This window comes from Aulostomus chinensis, chromosome 21 (genome assembly GCF_037954235.1).
Source record: "Aulostomus chinensis isolate RoL2024-O1b breed Wild chromosome 21, RoL_Achi_v1.0, whole genome shotgun sequence".
Classification (NCBI taxonomy): domain Eukaryota; kingdom Metazoa; phylum Chordata; class Actinopteri; order Syngnathiformes; family Aulostomidae; genus Aulostomus; species Aulostomus chinensis.
Genome location: NC_141340.1, coordinates 17,387,401 through 17,403,805, shown reverse-complemented (window position 1 = coordinate 17,403,805; position 16,405 = coordinate 17,387,401). Strand labels below are relative to the sequence as shown.

General features: G+C 42.7%; 1 protein-coding gene across 2 annotated transcripts in view; it reads left to right on the top strand.

The window, feature by feature from the left end:
- Window positions 1–16,405, top strand: part of mpp7a (MAGUK p55 scaffold protein 7a) — a 123,238-nt gene that overhangs the window by 93,754 nt on the left and 13,079 nt on the right. For both annotated transcript variants that reach the window (XM_086192125.1, XM_086192124.1), the window contains 3 exons: window positions 4,094–4,264; window positions 11,689–11,769; window positions 15,197–15,290. In XM_086192125.1, coding sequence (XP_086048251.1) covers window positions 4,094–4,264; window positions 11,689–11,769; window positions 15,197–15,290 — 346 coding nt within the window. The remainder of the gene's footprint in view (window positions 1–4,093; window positions 4,265–11,688; window positions 11,770–15,196; window positions 15,291–16,405) is intronic.

Sequence of the window (16,405 nt, the reverse complement as noted above, 5' to 3'; positions counted from 1 at the left end):
TCTGTCATATTGCCATTATTACTCCGCCCCATTGTTATGGTGGCAGTGACCCAGGTGGTTGGACTACTGGCTGGAAATCAGAAGGTCCCTTTTCATGTCACCAGTTTCAGCACCCCCAGGATTCTTACCTCTGACAGCAACACAAAATACAGGGAACATGTGTCTTTTAGCACCACCTAGTGGGCACAGGAAGTGACATTTTCACCATCGTGCAGTCATTGGTCACCCCCTTCATAGAAAATCCATATAATTTCAGGTGTCACCACCCTCTCACTCTACAGAAAACCCCCCACACTGCTACATCTGCCCTCACTGGAGTTTTCAACTTTGGGTCAAAGCATGAAAGTGCCTAAAGTTTGCTTTTGTGGAGTTACGCAGTCCCCAAGTATTTTCTGCTTTTTAGCTTTGTGAGGACGAATTAATTATCTTTTTTGATGGTTTCTCTATCTTTACTTAGTTTGCCACACACAACAACTTACCCTTAATTAATGCCTTTGTCATTTTTAGATGAAATTCTTGGATTAAATGGAGATTGCAATTTTCCCACTGCAACCCAACTGTTGCCCCATGGGAGTAAAAGCTACATTCTACAGCATTCTAAGTGTTAAGTCAAACATTGTGAAGCCATCTGTTGTTTTTCACTTGGCAACTAGCTCAACCAGCTCATGAACAGCCCTTGGAGTCGACAGTTCTGAGTTCAAGCTTGGTGTGATGTGGAATAAACATACTAAAGTCCAGTCAGGCATTGTGCTGTGTGGATGAGAGACATATAATTTAAAAAAAATTTTGTTCGTCCTCCACAAAATTCCTGTCCCCGTGCCATTGCTCAGCAGGAGTTATAATTAAAAAGAAAGATTATTGTGGTGTTCATCAGTGAATTTCTCTTCCTCCGGCAGATGGTCTGGCATTTAATTAGGAATACAGCGAGGTGCTGGCCTCTACCATGTACTTTAGATTGCTTAAATCAGATCCATAATATTCAATGTAATGATGTCAGCCACTGAGCTTGATGTCTCTAGGACAAATGCAGATGAGCAGGGAGTGTATTTTCCACTGTGTGGTGGAGGTACGACTGTTGATTAACCCAAGGAGGAAGGACACACACAGCTTACAGTCAAAGTCTGTCCTAAATGTTAATTGTAAAAGTACATCATGTACAGGGTCATGCAATAAAGTGTTCTTTTTCTACTCCACTGAATTACAATGCATTGCATTTGGTGACTCATCGTAGGTCCATAGTCATAGCTCCATACTGACTGTTTAGAAAAGAACAAGATGAGAGGAATGCAGACTCTCTGTTGTCTGCATCGTCTGCCCAGGCCCACAGTTATTTAAAAATGTGGAAAATATTGAAGGGGCAGGTATTTTTTCAGTTCCTGAGTTTCTTCTCAGTCCATAATTTTGATGCCGCCTTAATCCTACTTGAGCAAATGGCATCATATTCCCTCCTTCAAGTGAGAGATGACTAAGAATAAACTATGGTTGTACACAGAAAATGGGACATGATGTGTTGTAATTCTGGAGATTTACCTCTGATTAGACTTAACCATCTGTCATAAATGTGAAACTGTTGTTCCCAAATTGCAGATAAATGTATTCTTTTGATACCATCGTAGATCATCAGATCAACACATCCACAAACCATAAACAATTCAGCGATTACAGCTGTGGTCAAATAACCTGCACACACAAACCAGCCAGTGTACCAAATGTACCACATACAGAGCTGCATTTAAGTCATTTACGGTACCAGGCGGTTGCCGATTAGTTCTTTGTGTGTGCCGTGTGTTTGGGCCGTGTTCAGCTTACAAAACTGAAGTCATTGTGCTGGGCCCAAAACACCTTAGGAACACATTATCTAATGGGATTGGTACCCTGGATGGCATCACCCTGGCCTCCAGCAGGACCGTAATGAAGCTGGGAGTTCTCTTTGATCAGGATCTGTCCTTTAACTCCCACATTAAGCAAATTTCTAGGACTGCCTTCTTCCTTTAATGTAACATCACTAAGATCAGACACATCCTGTCTCAAAAAGATGCAGGAAAACTCGTCCCTGCCTTTGTCACTTCCAGGCTGGATTACTGCAACTCCCTCCTATCAGGCTGCACCAGCAGGTCCCTAAAGACTCTCCAGCTGGTCCAGAACACTGCTGCCCACGTGTTGACTAGAACTGGTAGAAGAGACCATGTCTCTCCTGTATTGGCTTCTCTACATGGCTCCCTGTCAAATTCAGAACAGAATTTAAAATTCTCCTTCTAACATACAAAGTCCTCAACAATCAGGCTCCTTCATACCTGACAGAGCTCCTAGTCTCCTATTACCCAGCTAGAACCCTTCACTCCCAGGATGCAGGGTTACTGGTGGTTCCTAGAGTTTCTAAAAGTAGAATGAGAGCCAGAGCCTTCAGCTATCAGGCTCCCCTCCTGTGGAACCGTCTCCCAGTTTCAGTCCAGGATGCAGACCCCCTCTCTAGGTTTAAGAGCAGACTAAAGACCTTCCTTTTTGATCAGGCTTATAGTTGGGCTGCTTAGGCTGGTCCTTAGATGTGCTACTATTGGCTTAGGCTGCTGGGGGATCTCCCATGGTGCACTGGGCTCCTCCTCTCTGTCCTCCTGTACGCATATGTGTTACTCACTTGTCTTCTTCTCCAGAGCCTTTGTGCTTCCCCACTTCCTAGATCCCTGACTGATGCTGCTGCTGGAGGAGGCTCCAGACCTGAAGAGGCTAAAACTGACACCCTTAGCATCACCTGTTCACATCCCTGTCTGTCCATTCTCCTCCCCTTTGTCTTCCTCTTCACCTCTGCCTCTTTCTGTCCTTCTGTTTGGTTTTCGTCGCCACTGTTGCAGGGCTAGACCTGCTCTCCCTGTAAAGTGTCATGACATGACTTGTGCTGTGATTTGGTGCTTTACAAATACAACTGACTTAACTTGACTTCGTTTTGGTTTTTAGTGGGTGCACAATCAGAGTCCAAACCAGAATGCAAAGAGGCAGATATTGAACACCTAATAATTCATAGCTGTGTTTCGGGGTGACATAACTCAAACCAGTTAGTGTGTGGTGTCATTCCCCTTAAAGCCCAGGGTGCACCAGGACTTGGCGTGTTGCTACTTCATTGGTGCATGCATTTCAACTCTGGAGACGCAAACCCCCTCGTGCACCAGACGAAGCTGTCATGCATGACTTATGATTCCATATGGGGGCAGCAGAAATCTACTGAAGGCATGGGAGGAAGCAGCCAATATTACATTGTAGAATCAATAGAGCTGAATGGCATGTGCTCTTTTGATTGACGCGCCTTCAGCTACCACTTCCCACATTAATGCCATTGACCAGAGACCAGCTCCTCTTGGTCGATGGCACAGATGTTTTCTGGTGCCCAAGATTGTGCTAGAGCATCCCTCATTAACATACTTGAGCACGCACGGGCACAGTGTGTGTGTGTGTGTGTGTGTGTGTGTGTGTGTGCGTGTGTGTGTCCACTGCTGATTTAATGATAATCATATTTAAAATTTGAATGCTTGGATAAAAATGTTATGATAAAGCATATAGTAAAATGACAAGTGTTATATTGATGGAGACTTGAGGTGGCGATGAGGTGATGACAATGGTTTGATGAGGGGACAGGGGGCGACAGGCCAGATTCTGCCCCCCCCCCCAAAATATATATACTGTTTATGTATATATATATGTGTGTGTATGTGTGTATGTATGTATGCATATATATATGTGTGTGTGTACACAAACACACACAAGTACACTTATACATATAGTACACCTATATGTTTATATGTGTATATATACACACACACCACACACACACACACACACATATATACTCATACATACATACACACACACACATATATATTTTATATATATATGCAGAGGAGAACATGGAGCAGGGGAGGTGTTTGTCGAGACACAGAAACCTCCATGGACTGAAGAACACAGCCGTGGGCTTACACGTGCAAACGGTCGCTCTGGAATTACACAACTCACATAGACACACTAACTTTATTCATGTGTGGTAGATTCACATTTTGTTTTCTGTCTTCTTTTCCTACATTTGCCATTTCATCCTGACCTCCAGTTGGATTCAGGAGAAGCTTCCGTCTCAGCAGGAGAGACAAGAAAACCAACAAATCCATGTACGAGTGCAAGAGGAGTGAAATGTATGACATGGCTGATGTGCCCACATATGAAGAGGTCACGAAATACCGCAGGCTAAGTGGAGCTAAACACAGGCTGGTGATTCTAGTGGGTGAGTAGTATGCTGGACACAAACCATTGCAAAAATAACAACACTAATATCACTGTCTTCCTCTCACGTGACAGTTTTTGTTGTTGTTTCTATAAAGAAATCAATTCAACACAAATCTCGCCCAATGGGAGCTCGAGGACATATTTCTGGATTAAGACTGTTCAGCTTGAAGTGGAATTGACGAAGCAGACCTTACATTAGTCAGACACATACAGTATAACATGTTCAGTTAGAGCCCCTCACTCAGTACTCTTTCATTTTTAAGTCTGATGGAATTGTTAACACTTGCAATGAAGAGGTGGTGTTGCAAAAGCCACTAAAGAGTGAAATGTGCCAAGGTCTTGAAGTGAATTCAGTGGTTCTGTCATTCCGTATTTGTTGTCAGATGACAAGTGTTGCCAGTGAATGGTGAAGCAATATTCTAACCCAGGTGCATCAATAAAGACTTAAATCTTCCTCTAACTGACTTTACCATCAGTGACTGCAAGTCTTTTCCTTATTTTCCATTTAAGGTTTTCTTACTCGCAACAAAAAATGACAAGAATGTCCCAAAGACAGATGGAATAAAACATTCCTCTCATTTTCAAATTGATTCACCCAAACGCGTTTCCATTCATTAAGACAAGAGGTGCACAACTCAAGAATTTGTTCCAGTATTCGTGTTGGTGGCAGTTGTTCAAACTTTGTGAGATTAAATTGTGAGTAAATGCCACTGGCAACACAGGCCCACTGTTGTCTTCTTCAGCGTGGTCTTGGGGTTCCCTCAAACCCGATTGACCAGCCACTGGTTCACCTAAATGCACCGGGCATTTATCCAATTAGCAGAGCCATTTCCCTTCCCGTAGGTCATAAACAAATGAAAAAGAGGCTGAATCTCTCCCTCTATTCACGCTCATGTGAATATTTACAGTTAAGCTCTGTCATTTGATGGACAATCTCTCGTCAGTTTGTCGTGTGATGGCGAGGAGGGCTCTGCTTAATGTTCTCTGCTTCTTCCTTTCACCAGAGTCCCTGGATTTCTTCTTCAGAATCTTTTCTCTCAGATCTTCTCCGTCTAACTTTCACAGTTGTGGGGTTTACCAACGCTTCATTCTTGAATTCTTGGCAGGGTGAAACCCACTCTCAATTACATAGTTTTTAGTCATGGCATCTACTCATCATTTAAATCATAAAAACAAGCTTTATTGTTTAGTTTAATTTGGTGTTCATTTCCCAAGCAGAGGTAAATTTGCAAAAGTTGCCGCGTGGTTATCTGTGTACTTGTGTCTCGTGGATCAAGTTCCTCAACCAGGTGATTTGTCAGACACACGGGTAAAGGTCAAGGTCAACTTGATTTATGTAGCACATTTAAAATCAACTGAAGTTGCACCAAAGAGCTTTACAATGTGAAACAAACAAAAGTAAAAACATCAACAATAACCGTTATCATTTGGGGGCTTGAGAAGGGTTGAGCGTGGCCACTCAGTCCGTATGCTGCAAGCGGTGATGCACTTCGTTTTCTGACGTTTTCCGAGAAAAAAAAGAAGAGCAGAACTAGCATTCTTTATTTTTCAGTAACCGTAACTTCCAAGTTCTTCTGCGGGATCAGATTTTACATTCCCCCATTTCTTCTTCTTGACACATCAAGGACATGAGGTTCACTTGTTTCATACTCGCTCACAGGTGCAAATGTAATGAAACCATTGTTTTCCCTTCTCCTGTCAGTGGTCATCATGCTGCGGCTGATCGACGAGTGTTGAATCACGACCACACTCCCAGTAGAGTTGTGCCCATTTCCATATTATTTTGTTTCAATGTTCGATGTCGAAAAAAGGCGCAAATGTGAAACGGTGACTGAAATGTGGCCTGTGATGATTTTCAGCAGTAACTGAAGTCACTCAAAAGAAGCTACAATTCGGATTGGACAACCATTTATTGACAAAAAAAAAAAAGTTTTATTATAAAGCACTCGAAGCAACAGCATATCAGCGGTATTTCTCTCACATGGTGGATAACCTCTGCGCTGTCTGTCACCCAAGCACAAAGTAGATGCAGAGATGTTTGCCTCTTGTTGGTGGTTCATTTACCTGCACTATCAAAAGTGGGCAGTGGTGGCCTAAAAGTTAGTGAAACAAGTTTGTGCCTGGGGGGGTTGTCAGTTTAATCACAGTGGGATAAATCTGGGTGGGGAAAGAGATGAACCTGGCCTAATCATCACCGCTGAGTTGCCTTTGAGCGACTGTTGTTGTTGAAATCAGTGGTCAGCAGCAGATCAGACCGCAGTTGTGCCGTACTTCCAGATGTGAATGTGTTCGTGTGTAAGCCGTACTTCCAGATGTGAATGTGTTCGTGTGTAAGCCGTACTTCCAGATGTGAATGTGTTCGTGTGTAAAGGTGATCAATACTCCCTCTTGCAGGGTCGCTGTTATGGAGCATCCCCTGATGAAATGAAGGTTGCCAAATTTTTTTCAGGGCTTTTTAAAAGAAAAGGGCATTAAAGTGGTCACTCCATCTGTTCCGACAAACCAACTTGGGGTCTGAACTTGGGGGTGCAGCATCAGTTATGGTAGCCAGCCCCACTAATCCAGAACTGCGGGCAGAACTATAATATTGCCTGCCTGGGTTTTGAAGCAAGCTGGTAGGGAAGGGTGAGGCTCAGGAGTCCAGAGATTTCCCTCAGGCCCTGGAGCTCTAGGTGCAAACTGCATGAGAGCTGCTCTGCATTTGGCATGAAGGATAGTAAGCTTAGAACATTTAAGGCTGTGCTTCTAATGAGGGCAGTAATTAAGTCTGACATTTTTACTGGCACAGCAACCTGCAATAGTAGAATAACCAGGATAGGGCCAGTGAGAGAAACCCATGAAGGGAGAGAAAAACGCATAATCACCATTTAAATATGCATTTTAGGCCAAAGAAGTTGGTAGAGTTACAGTACGACTTTATTGTGGTGTTTGGATTTATAATGTCGCTGTTCTATTGGGACATTTTATAAAACAATGGACAAAGAGGTGGATTACGTACAGACACTGAAACAGGACTACATGGTTTTCTGTGCCTTTTAGAAGGGTGGTAGTACAGCTTCAGTATTCAGTATCCAAACTATTCAGAAGATGGCCTGCAGCCATGCATCACCAGCGACAAGAAAGGGAGTTATGTAAAAGACAAACATGTTAACGTCAATGCTAGTGTTGGGGCTCCCTCCTTGACATCCATGCACGGATTCAACGAAACAAGCAGGTATGGAGGTTCCTGTCTGCATCGCTGTGAAAGAGTTGATGATGTTGCGCTAATTCAACACCTCGAACAACACCGGTCCATAACCTTGTTCAAAAAATACAGCTGCATTCCTCCTGCACATTAAAAGTCACTCAAAATGTCTCCTCATTTAAAAAAAAACAAACAAAAAAACACCCAAGGTCTCAACTCTTAGGCTTCGTAACGTTTTTCTCTTACAGGAAAAAAAAAACAACTTACCGGTCAACATTGGTTGCTGTCTTTGCTTGGCTGTGTGCTTGTTTGCGTGAGATGGAACCCAGACAGTGCCTCATGCTGATAGCCAAGATAGCCGTTTTTATTATCTTCTGTTTTTTTTTTTAACATTTTGAATTTACAATAGAATACCTGAGAGTCCAGAGGAAGCAAGTTTATCCTTTATCACAGCACAGTGTGACCCGAAGCGTGGGTTGGCAGCTGCAGAGTGAAAGTGCGGGGTGTGAACAGGTCGTCCTGCAAGGGTCGCCTTTGTTCAAGGGTTATGCTTTAAAGAGACTTTTTATCCAGGGGGTTGCAAACGACTCCAAAACTGTCCTTCGACACACCAAGCAAAACGCAGGTGATTGGCGTGGAATATCACGAGAGAAAAGGAGAGCAGTCTTTCTCCATAAAATAGAGGATTTTTTCCTTTTTTTTTTTTTTTTTTAACTCCCTCCCTCCCCCCATTTTTCCACCCAATCTGCATAGCTGAGTGAACTCATTGTCCATTTTTTTTTTTTTTTTTTAGCCGAGTAGCCTGCTAAACACATTTGCCTGCTGAAAAAAATTTTCCAAAAGATTTGATGTGATTGTAGTGCCTGCTGAGAACGTCAGGCATGCAAAGAATCTCAAGTTCAGATCAAGCACTGCCTCTGACTGTCCACACATTGTGGAACTATGCTAATGCACTGAGAGGCTCTGCCATGGACTTTTTTTTTTATCCAATTTCTTGTCCAGTCTGTTAGAAAACATTTGTGCCAGTTAGTGCCAGTGAGGCTGATGGCATACCCTTGTTACTACTAACAAATACTTGTGTCAAAAACGAACTCATTTTGATTGAAATTGTTTCAGCAAAGTTAGAACCATGAGACGTTTACCAGCTTGAAATAACGCCTTTCCTTCACACAAAACTTAACGACAGCCACAGAACGAAGACGCCAAGTGATGAATCTTATGTGGGGTTTTTGTTTTTTTTCAAAATTACATTTCAAAATGTGCCACGTTCTTCTTGGAGGAAGTTGGGGTTTAAAGGCTGGCCTTTCCAGCACCCGCACACGATCCCGCCACATCCTAGCGTCGGCGATTTGGAGTTTTTAATGTCGTCTTGTTGAAATGGGCATCCCTGGAAATGGAATGTTGTCTTGAAGCCAACGTAATATTGTTCCAAAATCATGATGTAATTTACAGCATTCATGGTGCAATCACAGTCATGCCAAGGACACTGATGAAACCCCAAAATTATAGATGCTGCCATTGGGACTTATTGCTGTGGCGCTTTAGATGGGCCAGCTCGTCTCCGGAGCGCCCGTCATCCATTTCTTCCAAAAAGACCTGACCTGCTGAATCATCCGACCACAACACCTGTTCCCAAACCGGAAAAATTGACCGCCAATCTGGATACAAAATGATTTCTTTTAGTACAGTCAGGTTTTAATTGACATTTTGGCAGAAGCGTTTGTCGAAAGTAACAAGAAAGTTATATCAGTGAAAGATGAATGATGAAAAGTTCCTGTCTGCCCTGAACGTATCGGTTCCAAGGCCCTCCTTGAATTCTTTTTCATCCATTGTTTTAGGTGAAATATCCAAATCCCTTCCTCTTGTTCCTGAACTCACCGTAATATTCTCACACAGTTATTGGCAAACTGGCCGTCCTCCGCTCTCAAAAAAGGAGGCTTGTCATGAATGCTTCTTCTGTGCCAAATCACAGTTGCCGTCTCTTCATGAACATCGCCCGTTTCAAGTCATAAAATCATTTCGTTATTTTACCTCATTTGCCCTTGCCCTAATTTAGCACATTCCCACTTTTTTTTTTTGGAATGTGTTGGACGCTGGCATCGCAGGAATAGATGAGTGTTTAAAAACGTTATATAATTATTTTCACATTCTCTCTATTGAAATGTAAGTCGTGAAATCTGGTCATGAAAACGTAATAGGAGACATTCCAGCCCAACTTTTTTCGGAGTTGTTTTTTTTTTTTGGTCCCTCGGGGACACATGAAGTGTTTTGAATTAAAACAGAATGAATTTTTTTTTATATCAGTGTATGTGTGTGTGTGTGTGTGTGTGTGTGTGTGTGTGTGTGTGTGTGAGACCTATGTGCATCAGTGACTATTCTCGTGCTGTAAAACTGCCTCCTTCCCAGCACTTTGTCTTTTGTCTACGATGCTTCCACCAAGCAGCAGCTATGACAGTCACATCAATCACAAAATTTAAAAAAAAAAGACTTTTTATCCACTGTTAAAGGATGGTTGTAAATTGCCCCCCCCCCCTTTCAGTTAAAGTATGCATACGCAGTGTCATAAGTGGAAAAAATACCTGTGCCTCGGCCTCTCCAGCTCTAATTCTGATTGCAACCCTTAACCCTGTAAAACTTGAACCATCTAGTGATTGACAGAAAATGTTCAGTTTTTTTTTATCGGCTATACTAACAAGTTCGAGAAAAAAAAACCTGATTAACATGTTGCAAACAGGAATTTCATTTTACGTCCTCTTTGCAACACCTGCTATATGATTATAGGGGCAATTTATTGCGCACACAGTACTGTTTTTTAAAAAAAAACCTAAAGCATCACAACTTCTCAAGAAGCGATCCCACTGGTGACCCAGGCATCGCAGAAACCCACGTATGATGCGGTCCTCACAGGGTTAAGTAAATCCCAGAAGTTGTTTTTCGACACCACAACGAGGCCGTCAGTAAATCTCTCTCTATCTGGATCCCCTCTTGTCTCATACTGTATTACACCCTTGATCATTGTATCTGTGATTATTTTTTCTTATGTTGCGAGCTCCAGTGCACAGATTAGTCCGTTTTTTTTTTGTGTGGCTATTGTGATCCCATCGGTGCCTTGTTATTCCTGTCTGCTCACTGCACTTTTAAAAGTCCAAGTTAGGACTGCATGTATCCGTGTGTCTGAATACTTGTGTGTTACTTGAATTTATTTGCTCAGTAGTATTGGTTTTGACATCTCCACATGTTGAACTGGCTTTTAAAGATTGGAGGAGGACGCTCGCATTTTTGTCCAACAGTTGAATTAATTGTCAATACTCCAATGTTCTCTCCCGCCTTCTCCTCTTCCACTCTTGCCTCAGTTTCCCCCAGTGGGGATATGATGGAAAATCCAGCTGACTTGTGACAACACAACAAAAGTAATCCTTGCCTTCTCGTGGTTCTTGTATTTGAGTTTCATTATTCTGTCCAAACGCAATGAGAGATGACTGTTACTTTAGAATTTCTGCAGTTTCATCATCTTAAATGCCTCAGACAATTTTTCTGCGCTTGAAATGGTTTTCCTGGATGGATTGTGTTGTAACAGCATGTTAGATTCATTTAACGTTCTGTTTAATTTGTTTAATTTTTTTTGTGTAACCTCATCATCCCCATGTTGGCCGGGAGACAGAAAAACAAGTTAACTGGATACGGTCGCCGAAACAGAAAAGCCTAGAAAAGTTAACCTTTTATTTACAGGGGAGCTCCACCAGCTTCATTCGTCAAGGTGGCTTTATTCATCGTAGGACTACTTGGAGAGGCGCATGACAGCAAATTGCGTGGGTGGTAAAAAGTAGGGTGCAAAGAACTTGACTAATAGCAAAAAGGTCCGTTTTAAATTATGATCCGTTTTTGGTCTTTTCCCTTCTCTCCAAACAATGGAGAATACCATTTGTTTTTGTACGATACAGTACAAATGCTGATGATGGACCTACAGGACCATGTCAGAGAATATTCATTTGTTGGCCACGCCAATTTTACAGAGCACCAATGCTGAAAATAGGACCCTGAAACTGCAGAAAAAAAATATATTTTTTTTTGCATCTGTGCTGTTTTGATTTGTAAAATGTCTTCTAGCGCCATCATCACGGACACTGAGATGCCCAAAGAAGGGAAACACATTAAGAAATGCCTCTGGCCAAATCTGAGATAAGTGTAAAACATCATGTGACATCTGCCGTTTTCATCATGTATTTCCAATTGTGCAGGACCAACTGGAGTTGGCTTGAATGAGCTTAAGAGGAAATTGTTGATCTCTGACCCTCAGCACTTCAGTGTGACCATCCCACGTAAGTTCACTCCACTCACATGTTACATTGCCTCAAGTATGTCTGTCAAACCTGTTTCCCTCCATGTTTGTGTTTGGAACCTTTATGACTCGTCCATTGTGTTCTGAATGGTATTTGGTACATACATTCCTTGAGGTATTGCATGCTACGGTTCTGAATGACAACTCTGAGGACCAGTGGAGCAAAATTCAATGAACAGACGAGCAGACTGAGATCAGTGGTTAAAAACCAGTAGGCATTTATTTGTTAACGAGGAAAAATAACAGTCGCACAAGCTACCACTAGATCTACAATGAAGGGGCCCTAGCAATGTGTGTGTGTGTGTGTGTGTGTGTGTGTGTGTGTGTGTGTGTGTGTGTGTGTGTGTGTGTGTGTGTGTGTGTGTGTGTGTGTGAGAATGGGGTGTGGAAACAACAATGAGTGGATGGGTGTACAGAATAATCAGAATGGGTGTTTGAAAACGTGCTGCAAAAAACCACGAGGACCAGAGCTGGAGGGGTTGATTGGTGCTGGGAGACGTGGAGGGAATCCCAGCACTGATTGGTGGAGAGCTGGAGTAGCGTCAGAGGACGCAGCTGGGCCAGACAGCAGGGGAGGAAGAGTAGACCAGAGCTGGGTATGAGGTGCATTCAATAGATAAATACATGAAACATTGTCATATTTTTAGTGCAGCACGCAATTTCATCTTCATAACGCTGGTCTGGTTATAGAGAAATTAATTCACATTGATTTACATGTTTTTTGGTCTCATCAAGGTGGTTTGTGTCTTAAGCAGAGAAAGTAAATATATTTCTTTAATGATTATTCACAGTCTGCTGTGTTCCCTACATGTTGTTTGCCATGGTTCTATGGGGGGGGGGGACTATAAAGTCTGCGGTTCAGCCTCTAGAATAGTTGATGACCTCTTGAATGGTGACTACAGCAAACAGAGTGTTTTCAGTTTACTTCTTTTTTAGGGCAGCTCAGATAAGAAGCTGTTGTCAAGAGCAAGGGCCTCTCTCAAAAATGGAATCTCCAACAGCTGTCGTGGAGCTACGCTGCACCTCTCCCTGCTGGTCTGAAGCCATTCGTGCTCAATAAACTGCTTGTACATTTGTCCACCGACACTAGAGCAGGAAACGCATTCACGTGGAAATGTCAGATTAAATTCAGACGACACGAAGGCTACCCAGGAGTTTTTTTAGCAAAAAAAAAAAAAAAATCAGAAAAAAGACTTTCAATGTTACGCTCAGTCATTGTCGTTTTGTGTTCACATTGTGTGACACAGTGTCTGAGACATGAACACACACACACACACACACACACACGCCAGCAGCTGCCAGTTACTAACACCTAGTGCAGCTCTAAGGCAGTCCAGCTTGTCCTCTTAAGGCCTGATCAGTTGGTTCTCCTGTGGAAGTGTCAGCTTTTCCCAGCTGGCCTGACAGGCTGTGAAAGATGGAGGAAACAGTGTTCCTTTACCCCCTGATGTCTCACCGTTCCACAGCTTCTCAAACCGACACAGGCTACTCCCTTTCTGTCCTTTGTCAGTTTCCCTCTCATTTTTTTTCCAAACTTCCTTGTCCCCCACCTCCACCACCACTACACGACAGCTTGCCGTAATTTTGACCCCCCCCCCCCCACACACACACACACACACACAAAATCTACTACAGTTTTTACAGTTCAAAAGAGTCCTAAAGCCAACATAAAGACAGAAATCCATCTTTTTCAGGTATGCATTTAAGAAAGGCACTGGCACTTTTAATGTTTGTAGTTATCATCTGGGGCTTGAAGGGAAAATGTGACAAAGGTTTTAGGAAATATGAAGACTGCTTATATGAACGGCTTTGTTTGCTCCATGCCGTGTCGAATTATGGAGGTGTCCCAGTTGAAGTCTGACACTTGAAATGTCACAGCTATTAATCTCCAATTGGTGGGTCCTTTTTTCCACAAGGCCTGTTAATTGTTTTCAAATGTGACCTGTTTCTGACTCATGTAGAAGATGTATGGTACAAGTGTCGGCTTTCATCGAGAGGAAGGAGACTCGGAAAGTATCTTCTTGTCCTCTTTTGGATGTTTGATTGGTGTCAGTGGACACATGGATGTGTTTAACACTTGCTGTTGTTTCAGATTAAGCCCAAAATCATTACCCCTTTTTTGTTCAATTGAAAACTAGAGCTCAGCAGACCACTGGCTTATGGCCCTGGTTGATATTGGGATTTCTTTCTTTCCTGCTCTGGTTTGTTGCTGTAAAATGTAAACCAGCCGTCGAAGAAACACAAGGAAAATTGCGACAAGTCATTAGAGTTGATGGTTAAAAGTCTGATTGGAATCCAAGTTTCCTGGTATTTTTCCATGAATTTGGAAATGAACGGATGCACATTCTTTTGGTGAGCTGCAATTATTTTCAGTGCTATGAACAGATGGCAAAATAACACACGGTGGATAGTCTTGGTTGAACCATTGAGGGCTGTTCAGCAACGTGTCTTAAGTGTTTTTTAATGACAGGCATACTCAATATTTGTTATCTGATGGTAACACTGTTCTGGCCCTCCCTTTGTTTTTCCAACTGCTGTTTTGTAAAGTTCCTAACAGAAAAATGATTGAGGTTCTTTATGTTTTCCATGAGCGCCTATGGCTTTCTTTTCACTCTCAAGTGTGTGCAACATTATGTAAATCAACTCGCTTTTTAAAAACCCGTGGCTCAATCTGGATCATAAGAATGAAAGGCATTGGCCCACTCCAGGGTGCAGCGTCGACAGGTGTTAAAAAAAAAAAAAGAAAAAAGAAAACCTCAGAGGAGAGCAGACTCGACACTTTTGGTCAATAGATGTTAAACGTTTAATAGTTTGTTTTGGAATTGGTCAGAGCGTCTAATGGGTTGTACACTTCTCCCCTTTGACCTTCTGAAGCGCTCCTGAAACAAGCGTCAAGAGTGAGTTCACCCGTCGACGCGTACAAATCCATCAGTGCTGCATGCTCATGATTCCTGCACGTGCCGCTGCCACCACCCATTTAACAGCAAGGCTTTATGGTTTATGGCCAAGTAAATGTAGGGACTTGAATTAATTAGGGCTTCTAAACTCAGTTACACTACAGAGGATAAGACTGGGAGCTCAGGCTTTGGCTTCTGTTTCTGTGGGCACTGCAGCAACATCACAAAAGACAAATTTAATATGACACAGTAAACCTCTGCTGCATGTCAGTTATGTGTCTGGGTTTAGTACTGCAAGTTGTGCGTTTATAGTGCCATTTCACTACGATATATACAAGGGTTGGCACGGCCAAGTGCGCCGTTTCAGACCTTCAGCAATGTTAATAAGGGGCTCAGTTCAGATGGTTTCTGTCCCAGCAGTGAGTCAGACGGTCTGGGTTTGAGGTAATCTCTCTCTCTCTCTCTCTCTGTCTCTCTCTCTCTCTCTCTCTCTCTCTCCCTCTCTCTCAGATACCAGTCGGGCCAAGAGGCACCAGGAGAGCGATGGCGTGGAGTACCATTTCATTTCCAAACATCTCTTCGAGACAGATATACAAAACAACAAGTAAGCAAAACTGCAGCTGATGTCAATGAAAAGGAAAAGTGACCGAAAAACGAGTGGACACCGACAACAGATAATCATGCCAAAAATATGCGATACAAATGGGAGTAGAAACAAGCGTAAAATAAGTCCTGCTGTGTTTATTATTGTCTGAGATTAGATTTTGGAAGTGATGTGGATCTGGATGTGATGAGGTTGTACCGGCCCTGCGGGGGTATGTGTTCCTCAATTTGAATTTGTGTTCATTCAAAGAGAATGCACCCAAGATTCCTTCATTTTCCTTGCACTTTCTGGACAATAAATTATCATAATAATTAGCACACAAGAAAACATCGGTATTGGCTATCATTTGAACATCCGTATCTGCCCAGAACTTCCCAGCCGGTGCATTCATTATCAGTCATTTCCGGGGCTTTTCAGATATTAATGATCATCTCAGTATTGCCACCGTCCAGATTTCCTGAGAGACATTCATTTGTTGCGTATAACAAAACCTATCATAAAACCATTCATTCTCATTAAAACAAAAGATTCTGTCTGGTGACCATGAAGGCAGCAGTCAGACTTTTCCAGTATTTTCTACCTCTATTCAAACACAGTCTTCCTGCTGTTGCCTGTGTGTCTTTGTAACTGAGTCTGAGCTGGTGTTGACAGGGCCAGGACATGCGTTGGTAACAGATCTCCAGACGCTGGCCCCAAGGTCTCCTGTTTTTGCTTCCTTTTCGCCTTCTGCGCTTTCTCTGAATCCAGCCACATGCAGCCCGCCTTGACATTTGTGGCCAACAAATTGAAATGCAAGTTGTAATAGTAAGAATGATTGATGCCTTTTTGTAGATCTCATATGAGCTGGAAAGAGGAGGAGAGAAAAAAAAGATATACAGAGGGCGCGCATGCAAAGCCCTTATGCACGCAAACATATACATATAACACATGTGACATGCAGGAAACCATTTGTTTGTGAGTGCTTAGAGTGTCATAGCATGCAGCGAGGATAAGTGAAAGGAGGTGTTGTGGTGGTGGGGCTGGGGGGGTTCGGTGTATATTTAGGACATGTTGTGGTATGGATCGAGGCATGCAATGTTTCTCAGGGAATTGGAGGGGTGAGTGACAACAAACCT